General features: G+C 41.2%; 1 protein-coding gene across 1 annotated transcript; it reads left to right on the top strand.

Moving 5' to 3' along the window:
- Positions 1 to 11294: 11294 nt before the first annotated feature.
- Positions 11295 to 13680, top strand: LOC118792164 (glutathione-specific gamma-glutamylcyclotransferase 1-like). Its single transcript, XM_036549911.1, has 3 exons — positions 11295 to 11975; positions 12118 to 12153; positions 12363 to 13680. The coding sequence occupies exons 1-3, from the start codon at positions 11805 to 11807 to the stop codon at positions 12762 to 12764; spliced, it is 609 nt and encodes a 202-aa protein (XP_036405804.1). The 5' UTR covers positions 11295 to 11804; the 3' UTR covers positions 12765 to 13680.
- Positions 13681 to 19718: the final 6038 nt, after the last annotated feature.

The following is a 19718-nucleotide window of genomic DNA, read 5'->3' as shown; positions in this document are numbered from 1 at the left end:
AGAACTATGCATCCCTATATAGTACAGAGTCACTGTCAGAGGACATGGATCGACAAGTGTTAAAGGACTTGTCACTCTGTGAATATTTTTCAAGTCAGTTCGATGAATCCCTGGATGTAATGGACACAGCTCAGCTTGTTGTATTTGTCAGAATGGTTTTCCAGGATTCTACAACAAAGGACTTCCTCACTCTTTTGCACTTAAAGGCGAGAATGAGAGGTGAGGATATTTACAATGAGTATAAAAAATATGTCAGTGAAAATGACATCCCCATTCATAAACTGGTGGCAATTACTACTGATGGGGCCCCAGCAATGCGCGGTGTGTGCATGGGTTTTATAGCACTGTGCCGTAATGACCCCGATTTTCCCGACTTCGTGAATTATCACTGTGTGATTCATCAGCAGGCCTTGGCTGGGAAGATCGTGGACTTTTCTCATGTAATGACACTGGTGGTCAAACTGAAACTCGATTTGAGCAAAAGCGCTTCAGCACCGCTTATTCAAGGCATTACTGGATGAGCCGCTTACAGAGACCTACATCTCCATGGTGATGTCCAGTGGTTGAGTTGCAGCAAAGTGCTGCAGCAATTTGTTGACTTGCTGCCTGAGATAAAGACTTTTCTGTCGACAAGGAACGAGGAGCACGAGGAACTGTCAGATGATGTGTGGCTACTGGTCCTGGGGTTTCTGACAGACCTAACGGCAAAACTGAACGCACTCAACAACGAGCTCCAGGGAAAGACCGACACCTGCCCCACATGATAGGTGCAGTGAATACGTTCAAGGCCAAGCTTGGTGTTTGGACCACACATCTAAAGAACGGGAGGCTGACACACTTTCCCAACCTGGAGAAAATGTCACAGGCCATCGGAGACAAGCATGCTTTTCACCCTGAGCAGTACTATGCTCACCTGGACAAAGTGGCAACAGAGTTCAATCAGCATTTCGGTGAGTTAGACATCATGGAAGATATTGCTGCATTCATCTCAAACCCATTCCTGCCCATTGATATAGAACAGGTAGCAGCCAAATTCCAGCAAGTATTTGCTTTGCCAAGTGGACTTGACATGGAGATGGTTGATTTGCAAAATGACATAGAGCTGAATGCCAGATCAAGGGACAGTGACTTTTGGGGACTTGTTAGCAGAGTGAAGTTTCCTCTCCTCACCACATGTGCACTAAGAGTGAGTGCCTACTTTGGATCCACTTACCTCTGTGAAATGTCGTTTTCACAGATGAAAATAATCAAAGTACAGGAGCTGCTTTACTGACAGACACCTCACAGACTGCCTCAGACTGGCTGTCTGTAGCTATGAGTCAAACTACAAAGTACTCACAGACAGTATTCAGTCACAGCCATCACACTGACTTGAGTAAGTAACATGACTGCAACAGTTTTGCCTTCTGATGGCATTGTGAAAAGTGATGCTGTATAAGATGGGACATAGATCTGCACTTAGCTTAATTGCACTGACTGAGAATTTTGTTAGCACACATTACAGTTCTACTTTCTAAAATGCTAATGGTAAATGTAGTAACTTGCATGAAGCTTCAGTGGATAAGCATAACAGTCAACAATGGCACTTCATTTGATCTGCTCAGTGCAAGTGTGTTGATTTTTTTTCTTTGTTGTCTACTATGAACAAATGGAAAGTAGGCCACATGCCTTTATTTTTTGTGTTGGAATGAAATTAAATGTTGAAACTTAGAATTGACGGTATGATGTAAAATTCTTAAAGCAAGACAGCTATGGCCTGTTTGATATGCTCGTTACAGTGTTTTCTTGGTTGCATCAATTTGAAAGTTGGACCAAAGCATTTCATGTAATTCAAATACAGTTCGCCTAAATGAAAGGCCTCAAGTTGGAAGTACAATCTGGGCTGTCTTTTTCCCTCAACGCTTCAATAGGTAGATCTTGCCTTTCACCAAGGCCAAGGTCAGGGATCTTGGGCTTAAAAAGGTTGGTGACCACTGAACTACACCATCCTCCATCCGAGTCCTGTGTGCTGACAGAAGGCAGATCCGGGTTGGGATGGTGTAGTCTACATAACGCAGGTTACACATGCACACACATGCATGCATGCACATACACACACATTTACATGCATGCTCACACACAGAAACATATAACAAACACACAAGTACAAGCACACATGCATGCACACACACACACACACACACACACACAGGTGCCTGCCTTCTAGCCAGTTCCATTCCAGAGGCATCCTTATTAATGAGTGATCAGTCAAAATCCATTCACTAAATCCCCAGAGAGGTGTTACACTATGACCAACTGGGAGATATATCCTATGAATTTCTAATTTGTTTATGTGTGATTTCATCTTAGATAAGCTCAAGGGAGAATGGAGAGAGCTGACAGTGGTGCGTGACCACCACTTTCCCCTCCTTCTTCACCAGACCAATCCTGCTAAGGGCAACATACAGAATAGGACATGTCCTCATAAACTGGCCAATCCATTGGAATCAATTTCCAGCCTATTAATTGTCTGGGTCTTCCATTGGTCCATACTCTCTTGTGGTAAAAAGAGTGCAAATGACAACCATCTAAGCCCTCCTTACCAAAGGGCAAAACGGACACAATGGATAGTCAACTGTCATCATTGTTCACTGCTTTGCTGTGAAAAATAATATCTATTTAAAAACAGTAATATGTAGTGTATCCCCTCAGTCTGAGCTCATTAGAGTCACTAACCCTAACGCTAACTGGTCTGCATGGTAATGAGGCTAAAGGTGATGACCAGCATGGAGAGGGCTGTTGATGGGGCTGTAAATGATGCAGCAAAATGAGCTTAAACCACCTCCTCTTTCAGGAGAGCATGGGAGATATCCGCAGGGCTCGGGTGGCTTAGGCTGAACTGTGCATTTTGTTTAGGATGTCCCTTGCGAGTATGTCAGTAGGGATCCTATAACTCTCAACTGGGAGTCCAATGGACACCCTCCTCCTCCTTCTCTCCAGTCGTACTTACCACACCCAGGTAGGGCTGAGATCAGCCAGCAGCGTAACAGACATCAAACCAAGCTGGAAGATCATATAGCAGGTAGAGTGTCATTTCAGATGAATTTATACTAAATGACATCATGAATGACATACATGATGTCATCTGGTATAAACACTATCCTCTAATGTCCATTCATCTGTAATTGAATATAAGGAATCTGTAGATGTTGAAACACTGTGATGCTAATGCAATGTGCTAATGGATGTCAGTTCATATTTCCAGCTGGTGCATTCTGAAAGTTGTATTTTTTTTATTGTCCCAGATGTTTTTAATTCAACACTTACATTTGTGGATTGAAGCTGATTTGTTCTCTCAGAAAGACATAAGACATCCATGGCACTTTATCTACTTTTTTCATTAGTTTTAAATGGTGATATGTAGTTTTAATGGGGGAGTTAAATATGAAACTCCCTCTTCTTTTAGTATCTGAAAACTTAAATAAAATGTTTACAGTGTGACAGCAGTAAACAGCAATTTGAATTATATGTGTAAATAGAGCATTGCAACAGCAGCAGGAGTGTATCTAGATTTGCACTGAAAAATCTCCAACCTCCAGAATGTCCACAGCGCATTTACAAAAGCCAGTGTAAGTAGTCATTCCTGAAAGATGTTAACAGATGTGTGATTGAGCATGTTGTTGAACCTGCATAAGTAGTTAATGGTGCATGAAACCCTCTGGGAGTTAAATTTTACACACATCTGCTCCCCAGTCTCATTGAAAAGCAATACAGCATGCTAAGCCATGATGAAAAAGCAATCAAGATTTATAATGCTTCCCCAGACAGCCAGTAAGAGAAAAGGAATTGAGACACATGCAAGATCATGCAGAGAGGTGGGTTCTGGTGGAAAAGCATGACTTCTACTTCTGACTTGTGACATCCCTCTGACAAATCAACAGAATTCTCAGTGCTGATTTCTGGGGTTTAAAACCATTGGACATCTCCCGTCTGAAGAAAAATGTTGAACTTGAAGAGGAGGGTTTGCTGCTGTTCCTTCAAACCTAGTCAGCTTGGATAGGTGAGTGGTTGGACTGCAGATAGTGGCCATTGTGAGCCATGCTGTCACTAGATCAGTCCATCACAAAAGAAATGTGAAAAAAATCATGAACTCTGTTCAAAACCATAAGCTGCCTATGGCAGCATATTAGGACATGATTAGCATTTTAAAACACGTGAAAATCTATATTAAATATTCCCCAGTAGTAGAAAGGAAACAAAATGTGCATTAAGTTTGGCTAAAATGATTAAGTGAGCAAAAGGCCATGCTGGACTATACAGCAGACATGGCCAAAGTCATGCCCTTCTCCTCCTGGGCCTGTCACTGTTAGATCCAAGTCAGGGGCTCTGGGTCAGATAACAACGCAGCCAACATGGTGCAAAAGGAGCCTAACTGACATACTCAACCATCTCATTGCTGTAATCACTAAGAAATGCTCCCACTACCACCCCAAAAAAGAAGTCATCTTTTGTAAATGTAATGTGATTGTGTACATGCATGCATGCATATATGTGTGTCTGTACATATATATTTTGAAGTATATAAGTCATCTATTGGTTGTAAACCTTCAGCAGATAACCTATTCCTTTCTCCCCTTATTTTTATGCTTTTATTGTAAGATATGTTGCATTGCATAGCATGCATTTATTAAAGTATTTGTGTTATAGTTACCACAGCACAGCACTCCCAGCAGGGAGGCCAGGTCACATGACTATCCCATATTTTTATTGTTAATTAACTTCAAGAATTATGTGCATCCATCTATCTAATCTATCTAATCCCATCTATCATATGTGGTAGTTTTACTCCAGGCTACATGTTAATATTGTGTTAATATTATTGGAACATGGTGCCATGTGTGTATTATTGGTCTTGGCTTTGTGTTAGGCACTAACTCTTAGTCATGTGTGGATGGTAATGTCCTTGCTTGTGTATCTTTTCATTTTGTCTTGTTGGATGCACCTTGTGCTTGACTGGATAAGAGTATGTGCTGATCGTCAAAAAAAATAAATGTAGCATTAAATGTACTTGTAGCAAGTTTTAGTTAAACCCCTACCCGAACATAGACCAATGCTCTAGGTTCGGAGGGAAGTGCTAATGATTAGATTGATGCAAGTTGAAAGAAGATTAGCCAGGTTTACTATGAATGTAAAATTATGTTAAGTTGTCACATACAAACATTGAACTACAATATGGATACTCTCACATATAACAATATGTTGTTACTATGTACAATGCAACAATGCTTTTTTCCCCAATATCTTTTCTTTGGTTTGGGTGCACCCATAAAATAAAACAGATAAAGGAATGAATTTTAAAAAATGTAAACAAAGTCCCAAAAAAAAAATTACTGAAGGCCGCCTCAGTCCTACCGCTGTTTGCAATAGCATAAAGGAGACAACTGCTCAGCCGTCGTCCGGGCCTTGGCTGTTTTCTTCTGCATGCAATTAAATTCTTCCAGGGTGGCTCGCCATCTCATGTCGGAAAGATCTTCACAGTCAAACCTCCCAATCTCTTGCATGAACAAAAATAAAAAAGACCTGACCTGTGCATACAAAATAGGAAGTTACATTAAAACATACATAACTATCAAGTATATTATGCTTAATAAAATTCTGTGATTTGTTTCAAGTTGTTTCCATTGCAAGACAGGGTTCAAAGGTTCTAACATTCTCAGTTATCAAGTTTAACACCCAATAAAATACTATTCTTTTTCATTTACTAAATTACATTAATTAAATAACTAATAAAATGTCTCTCTCTCTCTCCATATACTACAGTTCACTGTACTAAACTGCACAGCTTTATAACGAAACATGTACGCGCTGCTTCAGAACTAAATGCGCATGCACCGGTTTTTAATACGAGACGAGTATCACAATGAAAACTTATCAATGCTAGTCAACCTTAACATTTCGTAAAATTCTTAACAGGTTACTTACGGGCACATTCGTTTGACAATAATTGTAAAAAAAAAAAAAAGAATAAACATTGTCATGACAAACGTATAAACATTGACCACGTTTCATAACTTAAACCATTATACTTGGACAATTTACGTCAGCTAGCCCTTAGCTGCGTCAGGGCAATGGTATCTGATTCAGTGTCACTACTACTGGCAACTTAGCTTCCACTCGCGGTTTAGAGCAGTACTGAAAAACTCAGCAAATAAAATAAAATAAGACAAACAGTTCAATTACCACTTCTTTTAGGTCAGGGAAATAAAGTGTCTGTCAAATAACTTAACATAAAACATTGTTTAATTCTAATTTTATCTTAGCTAAACCAATGTATCTAATAGAATGTAGCTACTGATAGCATCCTAGCATTCATACGCGAATTATACAATAATGAAAACTTACCAAATAAAATCTTTTTACAGCTCAGTTTAATTTATAGTTGGTCAAATTAGTGAATTGGTGGGTTCCTGAGGTAAACTGAGACAAATTATTGTTAACTAGTGGTTTCTAATGTCAATTTAATGTCAACTTTCTCTGGTTCGAAATTCTAAGCGTCACCTTCTCTCTTGGTGGTCTGAGCAGTTCATGCCGCGCGCTCTCACTCGGCTGATAATTGGGGCGGGACTTCCTGGCCAAGCTCACGTTTCATTGGCAAGCATGAGACATCTCACATGTCATAAACACCATCTCCTATCAAAAAAGCAAAACTAAAATCCAAGGAATATGGTACTTAGGCCGACGTTACGTTATGCCTGCCCTCCCAGTTTTGTTTTTTTGTTAGTTGATCGCTTTTTGGAAAATTAAGCTACGAAGCGTTTTTCTTATAATGGGCGTCGATGGAAAGTTTTGCTTTTTTGATAGGAGATAGTGTTTATGATATGTGAGATGTCAGACAAATTTGGTGATGACTGATCGCTGTTTTGGGACATTAAACCACGTTAAGCTTTTTTCTTATAATGGGCGTCAATGGAGAGGAAAACGCTCAACGAGAGATAACGACCATACTCATAGGATTTCGGTTTTGATTTTTTGACAGGAGGAAATTATTCTGACAAGAGATGTCCGAGAGAAATTTGGTGATCACTGGTCACAGTTTTGGTACATACATTTGGTAAGCCATGTTAAGTGTTTTACAATGTTCCGGCTTTTGTATGCCTTCAGGCTTTTGCTTTGTGTAGCCTATTTCGCCGGCATTGAAATCGGATACATATAAATGTCAGGAAACCCGATTCCTGGCCACATGTCAATGTCCATGGACCACTGGTTCTTTGGTAAATTGTAAAGATCACTGTCGAGTCCAACTGCCTTTAATTTAAGCAGATAATCATTTGTTTTACTCCCGGTTTCGCAGTTTCCCGTACTAAACACAGCCATGTTGCAAGATGTTTTTCCACTCAGTCCGACTGAGGGGGCGTATTCCGGCGGGAAAGTGACGTCAACGCATACCCTCTGTCCACTTCCTGGGGGCGCTACTGTGGAAACGATTATGGGTGCAACTTCCGGTGAAGCAGCATTATCTGGTAGCTAAATGTAGGCTACATTTGATGCTATGTAGGCCTAGCCTTAAAAAAAAAGACAGGTTACAGATGTTTTGTAATAGCCTACATTTTAGCGACTAATGTCGAGGTTTTGTTTAATCGTTACTGTTCATTAAATAGTCAAACTGATTTGAGGTCGTTGTCAACCTAGGTGTACATTATATTTGCGTTTGTAAGATAGACTGTTATTGAAACGTGACCGGTAAGTTTCAGATTTGTCCCTGTTACGGCCCGGTCTAGGGTCAGACCGTAACAGGGGAAACTGCTCAAAGTTAAATCTTGAGGCCATCACCACAAGCCAACTGTAAGCCACAGTCCAACAAATACAAGCACCTAAAATTCCGGATTTTTCCGACCTGAAAATGTGACCCACGTGAATTATGCAGATACGTAAAACAAAGAAAGAAATTGGGTGGGGATTGGGGGGTATGAGCTGCTAGGCTACATATAGAGGTTATGCATGTGACGTCACAGTTGGCGGAGTCACTGCGGGTTACACCCACTGAGTGGCAGAAAGACAGAAAGACAGGGTTAGGCTGTGTTCACACGTAGCGTCTCTTTTGAAGCTGTCAGCTTCTGTTTTACATTATAATCCTATGGAGTAGGCGGTGTTTTCAAAAACGTCCTCAGCGTTTTTTTAACGCCGTCACCGGCGTCTTTTTCTGCAGCTCAGGGCGGTTTTTTCAGTTGAAAAAAGTTCAACTTCTCAGAAAAAAAAACTACGTCAAGCGCTTTTTTGACAGCTGACCAATCACAAGCAGAGATGGAGAAGGTAGCGGTGGAGACGTGCTAGTTTCAGAGCACAGTGAACTGCGCAATATGACAGTTAAACGGTATCGTAACATTCATCATTAAGATGCCGTTTGGAGTCAAATTGGACGGATCGTAGGAGTTTCTGGAAAGTATTTGTGCTTACTGCTTGTCGTTAGCAAAACTAGCCTGTTACCTAACGTTAGCTCTGCAACAATGTATAGCCAGCTAGATCGCTAACAGCACGCTACTGTACGTGCTACTGTTGTTATGGCAACAAAAGACGCTCTCAACTGCTTTTTGGAACAAACACTGCCAGGGTTTTTTTTTTACTTGACAAAAACGCTCTGGCCAGCGTTTTTCATCAGAAAAAGACGCTACGTGTGAACACAGCCTTAGCGTGCAGTTTGAATGTCGCGAAAACACAAAAACACATCTAAACTAGGAAAGAGCTGTTGTGCGATTGACTGTACAAACAGATTAAAAGAAATCGGAGCTCTCTTTTTGCAGACTGCCGAAAGCTAAAGAAAAGAGAAGCAAATGGATCGCTGCAATTCGCAGAAACAACTGGAATCCAGGCACTGAAACGTGGATTTGCGGTTGCTATTAAGGATAAGGATGTTTTCTTGTCATTCCAGAACATGTTGTACATGAAAGGGAACAATATTTTTTAATGTTAATGTTAAATCGCTGTTTCTTCAATTTTCTTCTGATTATGGAACCCATGAGGGTTATCACTGTAAGCACACCATCAGAGAGACGTCTGTCAAATGTGGGTAACTGCATTTTCACTCAAGCCCAAACCTACACGTGTAAGCAGAATTATCCTTTTGCTTAAACATCAAGGTGTTTCTGACTCTAGATATGTCTCAAAGGCTTCGGGCGTTTTTCATTATTCAAAATTGTTGTGTTCGGTTAGTAATCGTTTTATTCTACATTATACCACAAGGTGGTGCCGTGAGCTAGTGCACGGGGGAAGAAGAACGAAAGCGAAGTGACTTGGAGGTTGTGGCGGTTTTTTTATTTATTATTTTTTTTGCACCGTATTCCTAATACAGGATGTGTTTAGTTATTTTATTAAAATCTGTAACTACCGGCTTTGTTTTACTTTTAAACACTACAAAAATCGTGGGCTAACAATCAGTCCACTTAGCAAGCTCGATGGCTGATGATGTGGTAACCTGACTTTGCTGGTTAGCTATGCTACCTAACGTTACACTGGCCTACACTCACTGACACCCTGTAGGTCTTATCCCTTTTGCTTGCCCAGACCAAATGGGTAATATGGCCCTCAAAACAACTGAATTCCTCCACATACCCTGGTTTATAATGGTTTTTGCCCCGCTGAAAACTTTGGGTCTCATCCTTAAAGAAAAGGAGAATATGGTTAAGCAACACCATTGCTGCTAACGGTGAGCTTGCTATTGCTGATAGTGATGACCGCTAAAGAAGAGCTTGCAAGTTAGCTGCTATAGCGATAGCTGATAACGATGATTAGCCACACTCTAGCTTGCAAGGCCGGAGAGCGGGAATGAGAAAGCTTGGTTTCATGGGACGTGTAGTTTTTAGCCCGTGGTTGTACTAGCATATAAGATAAAACAATTAAATTACGTAAAATTAGCTCAAAACAATTAAAATAAACAATACAAGTCACAAGTTGGGATCACAATATATAATCCGGAAATCGATGGTAAGCCATAAATCACTAGAAGTACTTTAAAAGTGCGTTTTAAAAAATGTCTATGACTAAAATGAATGGGGAATTTCACTTCCGACACCAGTGCGACTCGGTACTCGTTCCTTCCCGGAGAACCAAGCAAATCTGGCTAAGAGGGGGCGGTGGCTGCAGCTATGGAGAAGTGAAATCCGCGCTGTTGATTGGCTGTGAAATACGTCCGTGAAAGAAGTTTTAAGATGGTGGGGCGCTGCGGACAAAACTGACAGTCCTTCGTCACAGTAGTATTGTATTATTATGTTATTTTATATTATAGTAGAAGGCTAACCGGAAGTAAAGATACCCCCTGTTGGCTCAGACCGGAAAGTTAACATCTTTACGTGAGAAAGGCGAATCGACCGTGTCTCACAATACCTGTTTCTTTGTGTTGTACTGCAGAGAAAAATGGTGAAACAGATGCTCCCGAACAATCCTATGATAATGTTCCCACGTTCGCTCACACACGTAGTGAATCGAATATCCCTGATTACCTCTGATGAGGGGTTGTGTTATATGTCACAAAAGGCAGAGAATTACACAATGCAATTTAAGAGAACACCTTTATTAAAAATGCACATACCATGTACTCTTTAACTTAGGCTAAATGACAAATGACAATAATGCAATGTAACGTCACGTAACTGAACGGCCAAGACAGGCCTTCCTTTAGCTTTTAATATATTCTGATACTGACTGGAGGTTCTCCATTTAAAACCTTATGTTCATCGGACCTTCAAGAACTGAGGAATCTCAGGTGAAACGTTAAGCGAAATCCTCGAAAGGACAGACACGAAGTCCCATCAAAACAATCGTTGTGCAACACACAACGAGCAAAATATTAAATCTAGGAAACACTGTAACAACATATAAATGCCATAAACCAACTTTTAAAAAGTCATCATTCACAAACATATATACGTATGTGTCGTTTTCCCGAACACCGCATCAGAACACATCTGATGCAATATCCATAACAGTTGCCACCCTTTGCTTCCGAGTCTGAAACACTGCGTCTTGTTGCATCAGCCAAGCAATATTTAATAATATGCATGTTTCTAAAAGTGACAGAAGTAATATCCACTAAGAATTTCAGCAAAGTAGATTGACATTTTTTACACTAATCACAGTACGCAATACGAGAGGCTGTCCTTGGTCCCTACGCCAATGAAAAGATCCGTTTTTACCTTTCCATAAAATGTTATTATTGGCTGTATTAACATGAAAACCCCGCCCACTCAACGACACTATTGGTGTAGACCACTCCATGGGATGGTACATTTGGAACAGTAAATAAGTAGACCTGGGTCATCGATGGTATAAATTCGATCAGTCTGGGACGTTAACATTACGGCTATAATGGTGTGGAGCTGCTGGGCGGCATTCTTATTTTAGGGTCGGAAAGCTAGTAGCTTTCAGAAAGAAAACCAGCCGTAAGGTTTATGACGTTGCCATTACAGTCGCATCCGCGATTTTAGGTGGGTACCTGGTTACATTTTAAAGGAAGAAGAGGATAGACAGGTAGCTGGCTTGGAAGCCAGCCAGACGGTTTCGATTTTCGTTTGTATTGGAAGCCAAGGAGGCCAAAATGGTTTTTTAAGGCATTATGCGGCAACACTAATGCATCGGCATGCATCAGGCAAGGCAACAGAGACTGCACAATTCCATCACAAAAACTGCCAAGCAGTTGGGCTCCACACGCGGTATAACCGCGAGCCAACCGATACCACTACTACTTGATCGGGGGAAATAGCTACCTGGCTAGCAGCCGCATTGAAACCGTCGCCTTGTCCTTTGGCCATTATTACGCAAGCTAAGTGACCAGAATGAAGCCTCAAGACATCTTGGCAGAGAAGACCAGTCTGTGGATATTCGGGTATGGGTCACTTGTCTGGAAACCCGATTTCAAATACAAGAAGAGTCAAGTCGGGTATATCCAGGGATACAAGAGACGCTTCTGGCACGGGGATAATTTCCATCGGGGAAATGACGAAATGGTGAGACGGTGTCTTCTAAAGCGACGAATTTGTACCTTTTATATAACGTATTGATCCATACCATATTAGCCTTGTAGATACTGTGGTATGCTATTTGGGCAGCTAGCCAATGCATTCATTTCTTTTCTGTTCTTCTACGCAGCCCGGTAGAGTGGTGACGCTGGTGGAAGATGATGACGTAAGTGAACTTTCCCCTCGCGCTGCGTGTAGGAGTTCCCTTGATGTCTTAACCGCCTTGGCCTTTAGCTAATGTACGCATCTTGAAGGCTCTTTACCATTTTTGGGCACTTACTCCTAACTCAAATACAACTCAAGTAATTCATAATGAGAATAATCCTTTCCATTGACTTATAACTGGACTGAGTTGAGGTTCTTTTGTGTGTCCAGGCATGCACATGGGGGGTGGCATACGAGGTGACCGGTTCCCAGATTGAGGAGTCCCTGAAGTACCTGAATGTGCGGGAGGCGGTGCTGGGGGGCTACATCACCAGGGCAGTGGAGTTTGTTCCACGTGGGGCGGGAGACCCACCCCTCCTGGCATTGGTCTATATCGCCACTGCCAACAACCCCATCTACCTGGGGCCTGCCAGCCCTGAGGAGATTGCCGCCCAGATCACCGTGAGCCACGGCAAGGCCGGCCACAACATCGAGTACCTGCTCCGCCTGGCAGATTTCATGAGGTGCCAGTGCCCTGAAGTGGAGGACGCCCACCTGTTCTCCATCGAGGCTGCAGCCCTGGCCCTGGTGCCCTACCTTTTGGGGTCCCAGCAGGCTGTGCTGGCATCATGAACCTGCTGGCCAGTCACTCTTTAGCTTAAACTGTCTTCAGACATCGTCCTCTCATAGTTGTGTGTAGTGTTAGTCTTTACAGTGTCTGCTTATGAAGAGCCACAAAATGATTCTCAAAACGGTAATAAGGGAAGCATGGTTTTTTTAATGGGACAAAGAAAGGGTGTGGTGTTTGCATTACACAAAGCATGATGCTTTACAAGTATTTCTACCTGTGCAGTGACACCTGACCACCTGTGGGTATTGTGCAATATTGTGTGGATGTTGTATGGCAGTTAAGTACCATTAAATTTACTGTTTAATGTTAAATTTGTCCATAAAGAGGTTCTCCACACGTGCAGTGATTGGGCATTCAAAGTAGACTCAATAATATTACATAAAGGTACTGTTCCTAATACTACTGATCAGTTTTGGCAAAGTGCATCCTTTCATTACATATTGGACATACTGTTGCATGTAAATGTAAATGTTTTCCCTGTAATTGTAGTTGCTTTGCACTGCTATGTATTGTGTGTGTGATCACATCTGGAGATTGTCAGACTCCTTTGATGTAAAGGGAATGGTTTTTTGACTTTATTAATACCACATTATTTTTGCATCATGTTAAGACATCAATAAACTCATAAAGGTAACAGAAATTTGCATCTTTTTGGTAATATGTTTGGGATACCTAGGAGGAGTTATAGAAGAAGGCAAGTCATGGATTCCAGACTAGCCTGATATGAGTAGTGCAGCCTGCCACTTCACAGACAATGCCTGTGTGCATCTTATTGGAGGAGACTCCCCATGTTGCATTTCTGTACTTTTCATAGGTGAACAAAACAATGGCAACACTAACTAAGGGTTACTTAGTGTTGTCATAGGTCGGTATGGACATTTGTTACAAATGCTTTAGGTGTGGTCAAACCAGTTCTGCCGAGCGCCAAGCAACTTGCTCATTTGTAGCCTTGGGCAAGGTATCTCAAATTACCTCAGTTACTATGCAGTTATACAACTGAATGAATAATGTCAAATTGTAAGTTTTGTAAGTTATTCAGAGTATCTAGGCAGAAGTAATGCAGAATGAAAGTGATCTGCAAGCCTTCTGCAATATACTTGCATAGCAGACAAAAGTTCAGTCATAATTTGTGTATTTAATAAAGTGCTAAAGGTAAGTGACATTGATATAAACAATTTAAGATGAGTACAGTGGCTTCAGAATGTATTCAGATCAAATCATGATGTTCTTTATTATGAATAAACAGGATGAATAACTATTGTGTAACACAGGCTTGTATTAAAGGGAACAATGGGATAAAAATAAGGTCTTCACTTGGTCCACTGTTGCTCTTTTTCCTCTGCTGAACCATATCTCTGTCATATGACCCAGGAGGCATGGCAAAGAAATCAATCAGTCACACCATTATCCAATGCCTGATCAGAAAGCCCTAGAATCAAGTCTCATGAGAGAGGTGAAACTGAAAGAGCTTAATGACGGTAAGGTGTGAATTCATTGGTAAACCCGGGGCCCCAAAGGAAAATACACATTCATACAAAAAATAAAAACAAAAAGGAAAATTAATTTGTGAAGCAGTGAAAAGGCAGAAAGTAGAAATGGTTCAACGTAGAAAATGGTTCATTTTAAAGTCTGCTTCAATTGTTGATCAGGTATGAATTTCCTTACAATCTTATATTTACATTTAGTTTCCTGCTGATAGCTTTTTTTTGCTTTTTTGTCTGACTGCTTACCAAGGCTTGAGGGTATATCAGTCAAGGTTATTTTGTTTTTCATCGTTTCTTTGTCATGAAATCACATAGATCCACAGTGTACACCTTTGCTGGAACCTTTTGGAGTTTGGTAAAATCAATCCTTTTTAGCTTTTCTGTCTTGGATTTGGACATTGCTTTGTGGATTACTTTTGTTAGTGGGATTATTGTTTTTACGTATGCATATTTTCAGGTGTTGCTTATGAACAGAGACATTCAGACTTTTTTTCTGTTGTTCATTGGGGTGTATGGCCCTGTACATAAGATTATTTGGTACAGCGCTTGACTCATTTCGTGGTGGATACAAACATTCTTTGCCATTGCACATTTTTGGTTCTTCCCTTTGTTCTGTTTTCTGCAGCATGAAAAAGTGATTAATCTAATAAACAGTTAAATACTGTTGCCCACAAGGGGCACTTAAGTCCTCGTGCAAATGACAACAGTACAACAAGCTTCTGACAGACAAATTCAATATCAAAGGCAGGGTCCATGAGACAGTCTCAAGGATTTTGCTTTTCACATTGGGGCACTCTGTCTACAATGGCTGCAAGTATGGAGGAAAATGAGATTTAAAGTTTTCAAATATAAATAATTAAAAAAAAAAAACCCAAAACATCCAGGTAAATGTTGTGCTAGAATTTACTGTGCTAAGCAGGTTTCCTACAGTAATATTTACTATCATAAATCCATGCAATTCACTGTGCTAATCAGTCCGTCTACTGCTTGGTGTGGTATGTTTTTAGCTCAAATGTGACAACAGTGAATACAGTTTTTCATCAGGGTCATCTCTCTATGTCATACTTTTATGCATAATATCAAAATTCATCCCCTACTCGAATTTCAATACCCAAACATATGAAGCCTGCGCAAGGGCAGCGATTCAGTTCAACGTCAGCTGTTCACATGATGGTGATCGAGTATAAGCGCATAATAGATTCACATGCTGCCGTTACATTGTCGCAACCTGTTAGCTGTTGTCATGTTACTTCGCAAATATACAACACGTCATATTTCCTCCAAGACCTGTGACTCCCGCTAGAAGCCTGCGCAATGTTTGTTGTCTGCCACATTGTTACGGTGCGTACACATGCAAGAGAATACTGGGACTCGAGGGGGGCGTTCAAGATGGCGCTTTGAATAGGCGCTTTTTCTGCAGCGGAGGTTAGCGAAGGGAATTCTCACAAAATTCTGCATTTTAAACAGCAATTTGCACAGCAAAAGACTGGTCTATGTTCTCCTAATGGATTAATCTACATGATACCCTGATAACGATTTGTCACTGGCCTGAGGTTCAAGTTTTCGACTACTAATGTAAGTTTGCCTGCACACAGCTAGTTAAGATGTCCACCCAAGATTTACTTGCCGTTTTGGAAGGCATGGAAGTAGATCTTGCTTAAGAAAAGAGAAGAGTTGGTGAAATTCACTCCTACGCTTGTAAAGCAGTAACTGGAGGGGAATGTGAATCCTACCCAAACACCCCAAGTAAAAGCCAAGCCGCCAAGAAGTTGAGGAATACTCCAAGTGCCGTCATGGAACCAACCCAAACTAAAGAGCAATATAATACAAATCCTCTCTGGAAAAAAAATCAATGAAAGGGCAGATCAACTCGAAAGGATGGTCAAGAAAAACTCAGCTGAAATTGAGAACGTGAGTGAGGCTCTTAACTCAATTCACAGAGATGTTAAGGACTTGAGGAAGGAAAGCGAAATGTTGAAAATAGAAAATGTGGAGTTAAAGAAAAAGATGGCAGATCTGGGATCAAGAGTTAATGAGCAAGAGCGATATAGGCAAAGATGGTGTCTATGTCAGGAGCCATGAACGCCAACGTTGGCCCCCACTTCCCAGCACAGGTTCCCCCAATAGATCTGCCTGCCCCAGACAACCAGGACACCAGGAGTACAGGTACAATGACTATTAAATAAAAAACAGTTTACCACAGCGGCCCTTCCCTCATCCCACTCTCTCCCCACAAGAACCCGGTGCCAGGAGCGAGACTTCCCTCCCCCACACAAGACCGCAAACTTAGGCACACCGTAAGATTAACCCCCCCGTGCACATTCACATGCCACACAGTGACCACTCTGTCACGAGGGCCGGTGCAGGAAACAATTGTCTCCTCCAACTTTCATTGAGACTGGAGGCACCTTCATTGCTAAACTAATGGACATCCCTAACCATTTGATTGATTATTAATAAAGTGAATAAATTGAGACATCGGGAGAAATTAATAATGGCTCTATTCTTAACATAAAACATCTCATGAAGGATCATTCTTGTAGTTTTGAGTTTACTGAATTAAAGGGAGACACAGTGAGCAAAATAATCAAGTCAATTTGCAAAGACAGACAAGCAGACATTGACAATATAGACGGAAAAATTCTCAGAATGGCTGCACACCACATTCTTGACCCTATATGCCATATTTTCAATACCAGCCTAAAGCAATGTATCTTTCCACAAGTCTGGAAAGAGGCTAAAGTAATTCCACTACCCAAGGATAAGAAAACAACCTTTACAGCACGTAATAGTAGACCCATAAGCTTGCTATCAGTACTTAGTAAGATCTTTGAGAAGGCAGTATTCAATCAAATACAACACTACTTCTCAGCCTTCCAGCATGCATATAGGAAAGGGCATTCAGCATGCACAGCCCTAACCCAAATGACAGACTATTGACTACAAGAAATTGACAACAAAAAGATTTGTGGTGCTGTCCTATTAGATTTCACTGCAACTTTTGATGTAATTGACCATAGACTGTTACTCAAAAAGTTGGAGGGCTATGGTTTTAAACCTTCAGCAGTTACCTTATCTGACTAAGATCTCAGAAAGTCCTTTTTAACAGGAGTTTTTCAGACAGCGCAAGTATAGTGTACCACAAGGAAGTTGTTTGGGCCCACTAATGTACTCCATTTTCACTAATGATCTCTCTCTAGTGGTAAACAATGCCAAATTAGTAATGTATGTGGATGACACTACAGTTTGCACATTGGCAAGGACACTTTGAACAATGTGCTAGAAAAAATAGTGAAATGGGTAAAAGAAAACTGGTCCTTAATATATATAAAACAAAACGTATAGTGTTTGGTTCTAATCACTCATTATGCAAGGAACCTCCACTTCACCTTCCCATAAACAAAACACCAATTGAACAGGTTAAGGAAAAGTTGCTTGGTGTAATCTTGGACTGTAGATTGTCTTGGTCAAAGCAAATTGGCAATATTGTAAATCAAATGAGTAGAGACTTTGCCTTACTTAGGCGCTGCAGCACATACCTTATGCCTGAATTAACAAAGAAGGTTATGGGTGCCTTGGTTCTAGCTCAGATGGAGTATTGTATTATCAATGGTCAAATGCCAGTAAGAAACATCTGGAAAAACTTCAGCTGGTCCAGAACAAAGCAGCACACCTTGCTCTCAAATGTCCATATAGAACAAACATCAACTTCTTCATCAGCTTCTCTACTACTCTCAACTTGGACAATCTTAAAAAGACCCCATCAAATCTATATAATCTTTTCTGTAAATGTTTCCACTCCAACACCTACAGCACACGATATGCGGTGGAAGGATGTTTTGTAGTACCAAAAGCCAACACCAATTCACTTCAACGCACAGTTGTATACAGACCAATTACATCATGAAACAAGCTGCCATCTTTTTAAACAATAAATATTAAATCTACTTTTAAAAAACAAGTAAAGAATTACCTAGGTCAGATGTACACCTAATCATTGCTATTAGATCAATCCTTGTCAGTGGGTGCATTTGTAGTATTTTTTTTTACCTGTCTGCTATTAGTGTGTTTCACAATGATGGTGTTTTAATGCTTGTCTTTCTTATTCAATTAATTCATTTTTGTGTCTTTGTAGTTTTTTCTCTTCCTTTCTTTTTGTTGTCTTTTGCAGTGTAATGCATTTTTAACTTGATTATTATGATTCTTTACTTTTCGGACCCCAGGAAGAATAGCGGGGCTGTACGGCTTGGCTAATGGGGATCCTATAAACAAACAATAAACTAGGCTGGGTAGACTGGGGCAAAAAAGGGTAGGCACACACACACAACGGCAACACCGCCAGTCACGTCTCTTACTGCACAGGGGCAACGCCCCGATTCGCCTCCTGGCCAGCCTGGGGCGCTGTCGCTCCGCCGCTCTCCCTCTCCTTCCCCAGCCGGCTTCCGTTGCCTTGCCTGCCCCGGGCGTCACTCCGGGAAGCGGTACGGGTCTGAAGCGCTCCGCTGTCACTCGTTCCTCACACACGCACTGCCAGATAAAATGAAATCCCCTCCCGGGATTTCTCCAAATTAAACCAAAAGAAACAAAAGTAAACGAAACTTAAAATACCCGCCCCCCCCTCCCCCCCAAAAAAAGAAAAACCGGCCGAAAACGTAGGCTACAACAAAATCGAAACCGAAAATGACCAAAAGGCAACAAAGAAGGAAAATAAACCAAACCGGAAATAACTCCCCCGATAAAACCGCGAGCAGAGCCTTCCTTTCCCGAGCCCTGTGCAGCTGAGCCTAGGGGTGAGACTGAAACCCGCGCCGCTTTGTCTCGATTTGACTCTCAGCGCTGCACAGAGAATTACCCATGGACCCTTGGCCACCCACACAGGCTAAACATCTGGCCTCTCGATTCAAACATGTTTGCGTGTGTATGGGTGTGTGTGTGTGTAAGTGAGAGACAGAAAGATGTGTGTGTGAAAAAGAGAGATTGGGTGTCTATGACTGATTTTATATACTGTATTCTAGACAGTTATTCTCAGAGGCAGAGAACAGGTGTAAAAGGTGTAACACCTGTATAACTGGTGAAATGTGGTAATCTTACTTGTGAAACAAAAGTCATGCTGGGACATCAGGCTTGTTTCATCTTTGAAGAAAGGGCTCTTGAAGTCATCCAGCTGCACATTATTTACATTTTATATCTGACACATTTGACATGTTTAGCAAAATGTTATCCTTCAGTATAACTGGATATTTAGTGAGGCAATCTGGGTTAGGTATCTTGTGTAACTGCAAACAGTGGCCCAACTGGGAATTAACTCGGCAACCTCTGGGTCACGAGCCCTGCTCCTCACCACTGCACAACACTGCTGCCCCACAGGCATGAATGAAGAAGGAGAAAGGGAGAGATGAGTAGAGTAAAATATATATTCTACACCATTTTATCAGGTGTTCCGTCTCCACGATTGCCTGAATCATCGCGTTT

This window comes from Megalops cyprinoides, chromosome 17, assembly GCF_013368585.1.
Source record: "Megalops cyprinoides isolate fMegCyp1 chromosome 17, fMegCyp1.pri, whole genome shotgun sequence".
Taxonomy (NCBI): Eukaryota; Metazoa; Chordata; class Actinopteri; order Elopiformes; family Megalopidae; genus Megalops; species Megalops cyprinoides.
The sequence above is the reverse complement of the archived record's forward strand: the minus strand, read 5'-3'. Positions and strand labels throughout refer to the sequence as shown.